This window comes from Benincasa hispida, chromosome 10 (assembly GCF_009727055.1).
Source record: "Benincasa hispida cultivar B227 chromosome 10, ASM972705v1, whole genome shotgun sequence".
In the NCBI taxonomy this organism is placed as follows: domain Eukaryota; kingdom Viridiplantae; phylum Streptophyta; class Magnoliopsida; order Cucurbitales; family Cucurbitaceae; genus Benincasa; species Benincasa hispida.
This window is the reverse complement of record NC_052358.1, coordinates 41,025,659-41,038,022: the sequence shown is the minus strand read 5'-3', so window position 1 is coordinate 41,038,022 and position 12,364 is coordinate 41,025,659. Positions and strand designations below refer to the sequence as shown.

The window sequence follows — 12,364 nt, the reverse complement described above, 5'->3', positions numbered from 1 at the left end:
GAACTTAATTATCTGTGTATATTTGTAACATTCCTTCCTTTAGATTCTGAATAAAATTTGATTCTACCTATTTGCACAATGGATGTAGGCTATCAAGCCGAACCACTTAATTGCTTGTCGTTTGCTTCTTCTTCTTCTTCTTTAATTTCCATCTCTTGTTCGCCATCTTCTTCCTCAACCTCTCGGGATCTCTGTTCTTTCCCTCATGTCTATTTTTGGGTTTCTTTATGAATAAGCGATTTCGGGACCAACAATGCAATTATAGAGCATTTGCAGAGAGCGTGTTTCACGATCATAAGAAAAAAATGTCACTCATGAGTACAATTTGTTAAAAGATAGAAAATAGAGAATATTAGGTTTATGTGAAAAACCCTAAAACAAGAAGAAAAAACCATGATAGGGAGTTTCTTTTTATTATTTTAACACACAATGAAAGTTACAATAGAAGTCATATTTATAGTCTCTAGCAAGCCCTAAAATAAAAAAGGAAATAAACCTAGGGTAAAGTAAAATACTAAAATACCTTTGGGGCTATAAACTATTAACAAAGCCTCTTATTTCCAACACTCCCCCTCAAGTTGGGGCATAGATGTCAATCAGACCCAACTTGTTAAATACATGAGTCAAAACTTTGCCTCAGTAATCCTTTGATGAGAACATCAGCAACTTGTTGACTAGATGTAATATACAGAATACAGATATTGACATTGTCCAGTTTCACTTTTATAAAGTATCTGTCAATCTCCACATGTTTCATTCTATCATGTTGTATAGGATTATTGGCTATGCTTATATCCACTTTATTATCACATTAGAGCTTCATAGGTAGAACACTGTCTTGGTGTACATCAGACAAAACTTTCTTCATCTAGATTTCTTCACAGATTCCCAAACTCATGGCTCTGTATTCAGCTTTAGCGCTGCTTCTAGCAACAACACTTTGCTTCTTACTTTTCCAAGTAACTAGGTTACCCCACACAAATATCTCAGATCCTTTGTCAGTTGATCCTACCTAATCAGAGTCGGTATAAGTCTCAATATATTTCTTGTCAGTTTTTCTGAACATCAAACCTTTACCTGGTGAGCTTTTCAAATATCTCAGAATCTGATTCATAACTTTCATATGCTCTTTGTAGGGTGACTGCATAAACTGACAAACAACACTGACAACATAGGAAATATCTGGTCTAATGTGAGATAAGTAAATAAGCTTCCTTGCCAGATGTTGATACCTCTCTTTATCAACAAGAACTTTGTCAACAAAATCTCCGAGTTTCGCATCGAATTCAATAGAAGTGTCAGCAAGTCTACATTCAGGCATGCTTTTTTAATAGGTCAAGAGTGTATTTCCGCTGTGAGATAGATATCCCTTCCCTTGATCTTACCACCTCCATTCTAAGGAAATACTTTAGATTCCCTATATCTTTGATCTCAAATGCATCAACCATCACTACAGGAATTCTGGCTTCTCCCGGTGCCATATATCGTCGGGAGAGTGTGGAANCAACCATCACTACAGGAATTCTGGCTTCTCCCGGTGCCATATATCGTCGGGAGAGTGTGGAAAATTTGTTGGGAGTTGATCTCCCAACGCATAAATGGTCGTCGAGAGTTTGGTCGGGAGAAATCCGTTGGGAGAGGATCTCCCAACGATCTTTTGAACGGCGTCGAGAGTTAGTGGGATCTCCGGACGCCTATGTGGCATCAGAAGTTATGGGAGAACTCCCGACGCTTAATATACGACATCGGGAGTTAGAGGGAACTCCAGACGCAATGTAGCCCGTCGGGAGTTCCCCCTAACTCCCGACGCCACATAGGTGTCCGAAGATCCCTCTATCTCCCGGCGCCGCGTCGGGAGATTCTATATGGAAAAATAATTAATTAAATTTCGTATATGGATAAAATTTAATATATGATTTGTAATTTTTTAAAATTTGATCTGAAATCCTGTGAAACATATTATAATCAAATAAATATTCACATAAAAGAAAATGAAATCCATTTTATAACAAGTAAAAAATTACAATATCCAAACGAGAACAACATAAAATGAAGTGCCAGCTCTAGAACACTTGTCCATTATATTCAAAAATACATAAAAGGAGTAAAATGAGAACAACATCTAGAACACTTCTCGAGCATAGCATCTTCAACAATTGTTCCAATTCATCTCCGAACAGCATTCTACAAAAAAAAAAAAACAAAAACATTGAAATGTTATATGGATCTTTTAGATTGGAATCTAGTAAAAATTAAATTTGCAAGAGAAGTATGTAAGAAGGGCTAGCTCATCTCAAAATAACATTAGTGCATGCATCTTTGATTCGGGGAGATTAAGGCTGAATTTGTGCATGCATCTCAAAATCTAGTAAAGAAATATTGTTGGAAGGGGGAAAGAAACAAAAACAAGCGAGATTAAGGCTGTGTGAAGCTGCTGAGGGCATCTTTGCAAGCGAGATTCAGGGAGAGAGTGAGATTCAGGGAGAGAGCGAGATGCAGGGAGAGAACGAGATTCATGGACTGTGATTAGGCTTTTGAAAGGGAGATCAAAGCTGTCCTTTTTTTTTAAAACTAATCTTGAGGTAGTTCGATGTGGGATGGAGGGATTAAGGCCGCTGAATCTTGTACCTCCTCTTCATGGAAAAGCAAATTCAAGTTTAGTTAGCTGTTGAATTTCAAGTTATGATCCTCAAAGTCTAAGTCTTCACTGCTGACACTAGCTATTGACACTGAGGGACTGTTATTGGGATTTTGAGACATCAAACATGGTGAGATGAGCGAGATCCATGGAGAGAGCGACAATGAGGGACTGTTTTTGGGATTTTGAGAAATCAAGGCATGGTGGGATGAGCGAGATCCATGGAGAGAGCGACATTGAGGGACTGTTATTGGGATTTTGAGAAATCAAGGCATGGTGGGATGAGCGAGATCCATGGAGAGAGCGACACCGAGGGACTGTTTTTGGGATTTTGAGAAATCAAGGCATGGTGGGATGAGCGAGATCCATGAAGAGAGCGATACTAAGGGTCTNTGGGATTTTGAGAAATCAAGGCATGGTGGGATGAGCGAGATCCATGAAGAGAGCGATACTAAGGGTCTGTTTTTGGGATTTTGAGAAATCAAGGCATGGTGGGATGAGCGAGATCCATGGAGAGAGCAACACTGAGGGACTGTTTTTGGGATTTTGAGAAATCAAGGCATGGTGGGATGAGCGAGATCCATGGAGAGAGCGACACTGAGGGACTGTTTTTGGGATTTTGAGAAATCAAGGCATGGAGGGACTGTGATTGGGCTTTCTATACATCAAGGCATAACTAAACTTTGCAGGATTGCAACATAACTGCAACCTAATTTAAATGCAGCTTTAAATGATATAACTAAAGACATACTTAAACTTTACTACCATAACTGCAGGATAGCAACATGTTGGAAATTGACCTAATTTAAATGCAACTTTAAATGACATAACTAATGTAGTAATCATACCTAATTTCATGGGTCTCCTCTCTGTGATCGTACCATGTCTTCAATCATCTTTTTCATTTCTTCAATTTGTATTACATGCTCCTCTTGCATTCTTTTGTGAGCGTCTTCGAGTTCCATAATCCTTGACTGAAACTGTTGGAAATTGACTCTCAATTCATCCACTACCGCCTCCATTCCTTGAGTAGATGATGAGCTTACTGACATGGTACTCCTTCTTGACTTAGGATTTGGGCCCCAACGTAGACCTTTTGAATATCCGGGTCGTCTACCCAAAACCCTCTCACATATTTCATCCCCTGTTAGTGGTTGAGAACCTTCTACAGTGGGGCTGGTTTCTAATTCCAACATTTGATGCTAGACATAATAATTAAATGGGTAAGACGAGCGACTAAAGTTAAAAGTGAAAAAAAAAAAACACAACAGGAAAGAAAAAAAATATTACATGTGCACTTTCAGCAGCCTTGTTCACAAACTTGCCACAATTAGAGTGTGTTTCCCTAAAAAGGTCAACACGCCCTATTTTTCGACCCTCCTTTACCTACAACTTTGCCTGAATTTGGATGAATGACTTTGATCCACCTACGTGGTCGAATGGCAATTTCTCTCTATTCTTCCGGTGCTTCATAGAAATTTCCTAAATTTGAAGGAAAAAAAAATGTCAATAGTGTGATGTATTAGTAAATGCAACAAATGATACACATCATAAATGTTGTACCTGAAACGCTTTGCTCTCGAAGCGGTCACACAAAAAGTACCAGACTTCTAGCCTATTTTTAAGCCAACTAGGCAAACTGGCACGTGCTTGCTGAGGATCTCCACATTTTCTATAATGTCTGTGCAAGTCTGATCTAAATTCTTTGAACGAGTTCTGTATTTGATGTTCTATGAAACGGTTCAATCGTTGATTGGACAGATCAAGATCGAAATGAGCCTATAAAAGAAGGAGGGAAGAATGAGCATAGATGATGTTCATGACTGTAAAAGAATAAACTTATAATTACTTACCAATAATTGACTTTTAGCCAATTCTATGAACTCGTTTGGAACCTCAACAAAAGTACAACACCGAACTGGAAATGCGGATCGCATTGCGACGCCGATCGCATTACTAAAATGAACCGCATGTTGAGATACGGTTTCGTCTCCCCCTTATTTATGACGATTGTGATCCTCCCATGTTTTTGTACGTATTTTTCCAACTGGATGTTCCGCGAGTGCTCTCGCTTCTTCCAATTGGATGCTGAGCCACTATTTGAAGAATAAAAAATTTTAAACAGTTTATGATGTATTTCAGTTAATAGAATATATTTCAAAATATACTAACCTGAAGTATCACTCACAGACGATATCGTGTTGCCTAGATATAACTCCTCAAATTCTTCATTAGCCTCCCGTTGCCTATTAGGGGTTGACATCGTATCTATACAAACACAAAAGAGAGAAAACAATATTAAATTAACAATAAATACGTGTAAGCTAGAGAAAAAGTGAATTTAGTAGATACATCTTTACTCATCATCGTAATCTAGCTAATTTAAATTATTCATCAGCACTTGAACTATTATTAGGAGATAATTGTTTTTCATCATCATCGTTTATGAAGCCATGATCGCCATGTATAGTAATTGGTATTTCCACAACTGTAGGATCAACGTCAACTCTACATAAAGTAACCTTCTCAATGGTTTCATCCACTCTGACGCCACCAACAATTTCTAGTAAATCTAGTTGTGTGTTTTCAACATCATCCATTTCCGATACATCCCATATTCGTTTATTTTGGACTACTTGAACAACTTTCCAATTGCTACCATGTTTGATGTCATCAATGTAAAAGACTTGTTGTGCTTGGATAGCAAAGATGAAAGGCTCGTCGACATACCAAAAGTGTGATGTATTGATTGATTTGTATCCTAAATCCACATGTGTTCTATTACTTTTGTTATTATCTGTGTCAAACCACCTACACTTCAACAAGAAAACGCGTCTTCTATTCGCATATTGCAAATCTAATACTTCATCTACAACATCATAGAAATTGTTATCCACACTTGTATTCTCACTGATCTCCCCGGTCACTAGGACTCCACTATTTTGTGTAGCTCGACGATTATCACGCTCCACAGTGTGAAACCGTACCCTATTAACAATGCATCCATTGTAAGAGCGCACCTCAGACGAAGGTCCCATTGCAAGTGAGAAGAAATCATCGGAGATATCTTCTCTCTCGCGCCATTGTAGAACCTGATAATTACGTATACATTAAAAATGAATACGAAAAATGAATCATCCCTCAACCGTTGCCTACAAAATGATTATGTATACCTGAGATCTGAACCAATCGGGAAATTTGCGTTGATGTTTTATATATAAGTCAGAGGCGCTTTGAGCTTCACGACGAATTATCCTCAAATGTTGCCTACAATATTTATCATTTAAATGTTATATCAAAGGAGATATCCTAGAATTTAGAAAAGGAAAAAGTTTGAAACATACTTTCGATAATCTGTTATTTCTTTACAATTGTCGAGAATGTACCAATGTGCAATACGCTTTTCCTCCGCTGATAACATCCGTAAAGTTGACGTCCCTAATGGTCGTACCCTCTGCCTAAATAATTCAAATTCAACAAATATCTCATGATTGGGAATGCTATCATCATTTCGTTCATCTCGTTTCAATCCCACTTAGATATCGTGGGTAGAAGTTCCATGATTCATTCATTGCATATGCTTCCGCTATAGACCCCTCGGGACGTGCTTTGTTCCGTATAAATTGTTTTAATGTTCGTAAACTTCTTTCAATAGGATACATCCAACTGTAACTAACTGGAACCACGACTTTGGTTTCATATGGTAGATGAACTTCAAGGTGTACCATTACATCGAAAAAGGCAAGTGGGAATATTCTCTCCAATTTACAAAGTATGACTATGATGTCTGCTTGTAGTCTATTCAAATCACTTACACATATTGTCTTTGCATATAAGTCGCGAAAGAATGTACACAACTCAACAATAGAAGTGGATACATTCTTCGGTAGGTATGCTCGAATACCAATAGGGAGTAGTCTGTGAAGCAACACATGACAGTCGTGTGTTTTTAGCCCCGATATTTTTCCATCTTTGTCATTGACACATCGTGATATGTTAGATACGAATCCATAAGGGAATTTCACTGATTTCAAATACTTACAAAACGAAATCCATTCACCATTTGTTAATGTGTATGCTGCGTATGGTTTTACAAATCTATTCTTGACTTATATCAAGTGTAGGTCCTTTCTTATCTTCAAATCTTGTAAGTCCAATCGAGCGTTCGTTGTATCCTTTGTCTTTCCTTTAATATTTAACAATGTGCCCACCAAATTGTCGCATATGTTTTTTTCAATATGCATTACATCCAATTTATGTCATAACAATAGTCTGGACCAATATGGAAGTTAGAAAAAAAATACTTTTTTTAGTCCAGTTTAGAATTCGCTTTCTTTTTTCTATCTTGCTACGATACATGTTTGTTAAGCATAGAAAAGTTTAGCGTATTTAATTGTTGTAATATCTCTTCTCTATTCATTACGACTAGTGGAGGTCTACGTTCAACTTTTCCATCATGTTGTCTACTTCGAGGCCAATTATGATTCTTCGAAAGATAACGTCGATGTCCCATAAATGATATTTTCCCTCTTATCCCGAAGGACGAGTTATCTTCTTTGCATATTGGACATGCTTGATAACCTTTTATACTCCACCCAGATAAGTCACCGTAAGCAGGGAAGTCATTAATCGTCCATAATAAGGTAGCATATAGTTGAAAAAACTCACCAGCAACAGAATCATAAGTTCACACACCAATTGTCCACAACTCTTTCAACTCTTCAATCAACGGTTGCAAGTAAACATCAATTTCCTTTCCAGGAGATTTTGGACCAGGTATGAGCAAAGACATGAAGAAGTTTGTTTCCTTCATACATTTCCAAGGGGACAAATTATAAGGAATTATCACCACAGGCCACATACTATAAGAAGTGCTCATATTTCCAAACGGATTGAAGCCATCAGAAGCTAATCCAAAACAAATATTTCAAGGATCTAAAGCGAAATGAGGGAATTCACGATCAAAATATTTCCACCCCTCTGCATCAACTGGATGTCGCAATACATCATCCGTTTCAACTCGCTTATCTTTATGCCATCTTATGTCAGAAGTGCCTTCTTTTGATGAAAACAATCATTTTAATCTCAGTATCAATGGAAAATGACGCAATACCTTATGTGGTATTTTTTTACCCTTGCCATCATTAACTTTGTACTGAGACTCACTACAAATAGGACATTGTTGCAAATATGCAAACTCTTTCCAATACAATACACAATCATATTTACATGCATGAATAGACTCATAACCTAGGCGTAAATCACACAATTTTCGCTTGGCTTCATAAAAGGAAGTAGGTATAGAGGTGCCAGCTGGAAATGCTGTTTTTAGCAATTCCAACAACATGTCGAACGATTTGTTACTCCAGCCGTTCAGAACTTTGATATGCATCAACTTCACCAAAAAGTTTAAGGATGAAAATTGCGAACACCCAGGGTATAATTCATTACGTGCTTCGGTCATTAAATCCTCGAATAAGTTCGTGGTATCTTTTTCTTGACCATTAAAGGACATTTCATTCTCAATCCTTTCTTTATTTGCATTTTCGTTTTCAATTGGAACTTGTAAATCATTTATAAGATTCAACATCTTATTTTCTTCGACAGCATTACTTTGTATACTATCTACTTCAACATCCTCTATTGAATGACTTGTATGACTTCTAGATAAGTTTACTGACTCTCCATGATATACCCATTCACAATATGAGAGAGATATTCCATATGTTAATAGATGTCGTTCCACGATATCTATCTATTCCCAAATTGAATTCATACAATTCTTGCATGGACATCTTATTCGTCCGAAATCATTTACATGAAACCTTGCCATATCTAAGAATTGTGATACTCCTTCTCTATACTCCACTGATAACTTATTCCTTAGTTTAATCCATTCTTTATTCATCCTTAAAAATAAATATTTTTTGACCAACTTGCTATAAATTAAACATTAGCAACATTAATTACCAACATTAGTAACATGCTAAAAATTAAACATTACCAACATTACCAACATGCTAGAAATTAAAAACAATGGCTTAAATAAGAGAAAATAAATGAAATGGATGTGCACGAACCTTGATGAAACCTGGATACATATAAATGAAATGGGCGGCGGCGGATGGCGGTGTGATTCGAAGGGGGAAGGATAGGCGAGAACAGGGGCAGGGCATACGATTGTTTGAAGGGAAGAAGGAAAAAGAAGGCAGGGAGAGAGAGGGCGCTACGATTCTAGGGTTCTTTTTTAGAAGATAGTGTTCTTCGACGTGCACGAGAAGGAAGGAGGGGTCTGGTTAAACCAGACCCGTCTCCCGATGCGGCCTAGAAGGTTCATCGGGAGTTTCCGGGGAACTCCCGACGCCGCTTTAATACATCAGGAGTTCTCGGGGATCTCTCGACGCCGATTTTGATGCATCGGGAGTTCCCCGGTCACTCCTGATGAACCTATACAACGTCAGGAGTTCTCGGGGAACTCCTGACGAATATTAACTTCGTCGGGAGAGACCATCTCTCCCTACGAATATTAACTTCGTCGGGAGTTCCTGTTTTCCTTGTAGTGCATTTTCTTTTTCAGCCTGGTGATCTCAGCAGCATCATCTTCTGATAGGAATATCATCAACATACACAATTAAAACGATAATTTTCCCAGATACTGACCTTTTTGTGAACAATGTAGGATCAGAGTGTCCCTGAGTGAAACCTTAAGGTTTCAGGATCATACCTTTGATGTTTTTCACCGAATTTTCTTGATTCTTCTCTAAATTCTTCTTCAATCTCAACCATAGACCACCACAAAAGTCTTCTATACTAATCTTAGGTCTTAGATTGAAGCGTGGTTTTCAAATTGAGGGGAATTCGAAGTAGTTTTGAGAATTGAAAAGAAAGAAAAAAAAAGTTTTTCTTTTTATCTTTTCTCAGTTTGTATGTCCCAAATCTGATCTTTAAACCTCAATATAAAACACTAATCCATGCAAATCAGATTGCAAATGGGATTGTCACTTGATTTTCCATTTGAATAGTGACATGATGTGTAATTGAAAGTGGGAAAATTAATTTTCAAAATTTTCTCTTTTAAAACATAAAATGATTTTTAATTTTAAAATTAAAACTGATTTTCAAAATCATTTTTTTAAAAAAATTAACAATTTCAATTTCATAAATCAAAATTTTAAATTAATTAATTTCATAATTTTGAACTTCATAAATTCAGAATTTTAATAAATTAAAAATGGAAAATTAATTAAACCAATTTAATTAATTTAATATCAAATGTTGAATTAATAAAATACCTCATCAAATATTTAGATCATATTTAAATATTTTCAACTCTCGAGTACCGTAAGTTTTAATTCGTTAATTAAATATCAATTATATCAAATATAATAATTCAAACCCTAAATTGAGTTAAATTCCCTCAACACGTTATTCTAAGGTTTAATCATTTTACAAGTTAGTAAAGGGACCTAATGGACCTACAGATCATGAGCTCTAATGATTTGAGATTAATTTCCTAAACTCTTTAAACCGTTAATCAATATTTGTTAACTACCAAGATATACCACTATAGCTCAGTAGTTGCACTCTCCTCACTGTAGATATATTTTCGTCCACTTGATTTAACCATAATTAATAAGTCAATTCTTCACAAGTCGTTCGTATTTACAGTTGGATCAAAATTACCATTTTACCCATGTAATACATCTTGTTCCTTAAGTCTCCACTGAACCTCTATTGAACAATTGGTTTATGGTCCAACAAATAAGTCAAATCCCTCTCTACTATAAGAGGGCGAGGCCCCATTTGTTCAAGACCAGTAATCGGTACTTAAGGAAATAATCAATTTGCTAACCCTAAGATGGGTGGGAGTGAATTCTGTCTTGCAAGACTACGTCTCCCAGTTATCTATCCGATCTTACCATTAAAATGGGAGACTTATTGAGCGGTGATGTTGAACCACTCTCACCTATGCAGATTAAAGGATAATCTCAAATAGACAAGAGTTCGTAGTTAGCTCAGGATTAAGATCAAGTTACCTGAGGTCATCGAATTTGAAATAGTCAATTTTAATAGTAAATGATTATTATAAAGAAAAGTGACTATTTCGTTATCTGGTTTTATGAAAACATCTTTTGCATAGGATACCCCCACTCACATGTCTCTACATGAACGATTTTAGAACCACATCGTTTGTACCAATATACAAAGAGAGCCGCATCCATAGTGTCCCCAGGATAAGGTACCTAATCCTATCAATATACTTATAGACCTTTTTGGCTATATACTAAACTTGATCCTCTTTTATGTCCCTACATAAAATATTAATATTCATATTATATCCATGGATTAGTTTATTGGATTTATAAAAGGATGCAATTTAATAACACCTTTATTGGTAGAAAATTTCAATAATAACTTTATTGTAAATAGAAAATGTTTAATGTTTAAAAACTGCGAGTTTTTAGGATATTCCCAATAGAGGGAGACTCATATAAACCTCTCCTTCTAATTCACCATTCAGAAATGAATTTTTCACATCAAGTTGATGGACAGACTAGTCTTCATTAACTGCAATAGAAAGAAGGATCCATACCGTGTTTAACTCAGTTATAGGGGAGAAAGTCTAAGAATAATTTATCCCATAAGTTTGAGTAAACCATTTTGCTACAAGTCTGGCCTTGTACTTGTTTAGAGTTTCATCTAATTTATACTTCAGAGTGAACACCCACTTGCACCCAACTGTTTTATGCCCTTTAGAAAGATTAATAAGGTTCCATATATTATTCTTTTCAAGAGCTCTGAACTTAGAAATTTCACTTAGAACATGGCTATGTGTATGTTTTTTGGTATTTTCAAGAGCTCTGAACTTAGAAATCTTCCACTTAGAAATTTCAATGGCTATGTGTATGTTTTTTGGTATTATTACTGTATTAAGACTGGTAGCGAATGCCCTGAACTTAGAAGACAAATTACTGTAAGACTTATAACTATACTTGGGGTGCTTGGTGCAGGATCTGGTTCCCTTTTTCAATGCAATGGGTATGTCAAGAGAAAGAGCATAATCCTCTGGTTTGTCTGATTCCTTATATGTAATGGAATTTTGATTACATTTTCCATCCTGAGGAAGAATCTCAACCTCTCGTGTTTCTATCAAAGTTTCATCACTACCTGCAACCCTGTTGTTCTCTAGAACTAACATATCATTCCTGTCATTCTCAGCCAAATCAACAATATCATCCTTACCACACAAGTTAGTATTATTATTAGGTCTAGTAGTACCTTGAGCTTGCATTGGTTCAAATTCATGGACCAGAGATGACGGAGTAGTAGGGGACACCATTTCCTTTATGAGATTCTTTCTGTAGTAGTTTATCCAAGAGACTTGTCTACTGGGTAGAATAGTGTCATAGGCACTTAGGATGGGTTCAGGAAGGAGTTCGGGAAGGTTAATAGGGACTGAGGATGTAGACCAGTTAGTCTCTTCACTAGTACTCTCCCCCTGAAAATGACTAAAGGGAAAGAAAGATTTATCCTCATTAACGTTGTATCCATGGAGATGAATTTAGGAAGAACGGTGGAAGCATTTATAACCTCGCTGGTGAAGGGGATACCCAACGAAGACACATTTTGAGCACGAGGGATAAACTTAGTTTTGTTAGGACCATGACCATGGACAAAGGCAATGCACTTGAAAACCAGAAGAGAGACATCTGGAATAAGCCGCAT

The 12,364-nt window shown here is 36.6% G+C and overlaps 1 protein-coding gene across 1 annotated transcript; it reads right to left on the bottom strand.

Annotated features, from left to right (window-relative positions):
- Nucleotides 1-11,261: 11,261 nt before the first annotated feature.
- On the bottom strand, nt 11,262-12,364 carry LOC120089084. The gene is made up of 2 exons (XM_039046510.1): nt 12,230-12,364; nt 11,262-12,137 (listed from the first exon to the last, which is right to left on the bottom strand). Exons 1-2 carry the CDS (start codon nt 12,362-12,364, stop codon nt 11,262-11,264), a joined length of 1,011 nt encoding a protein of 336 aa, XP_038902438.1.

Coding starts and splice junctions, on each gene's coding strand:
- LOC120089084 (XM_039046510.1), bottom strand. CDS start 12,364: ATGCGGCTTATTCCAGATGTCTCTCTTCTGGTTTTCAAGTGCATTGCC. Junction 12,138..12,229: donor GTATCCCCTTCACCAGCGAG/GTTATAAATGCT, acceptor AGTCATTTTCAG/GGGGAGAGTACTAGTGAAGA.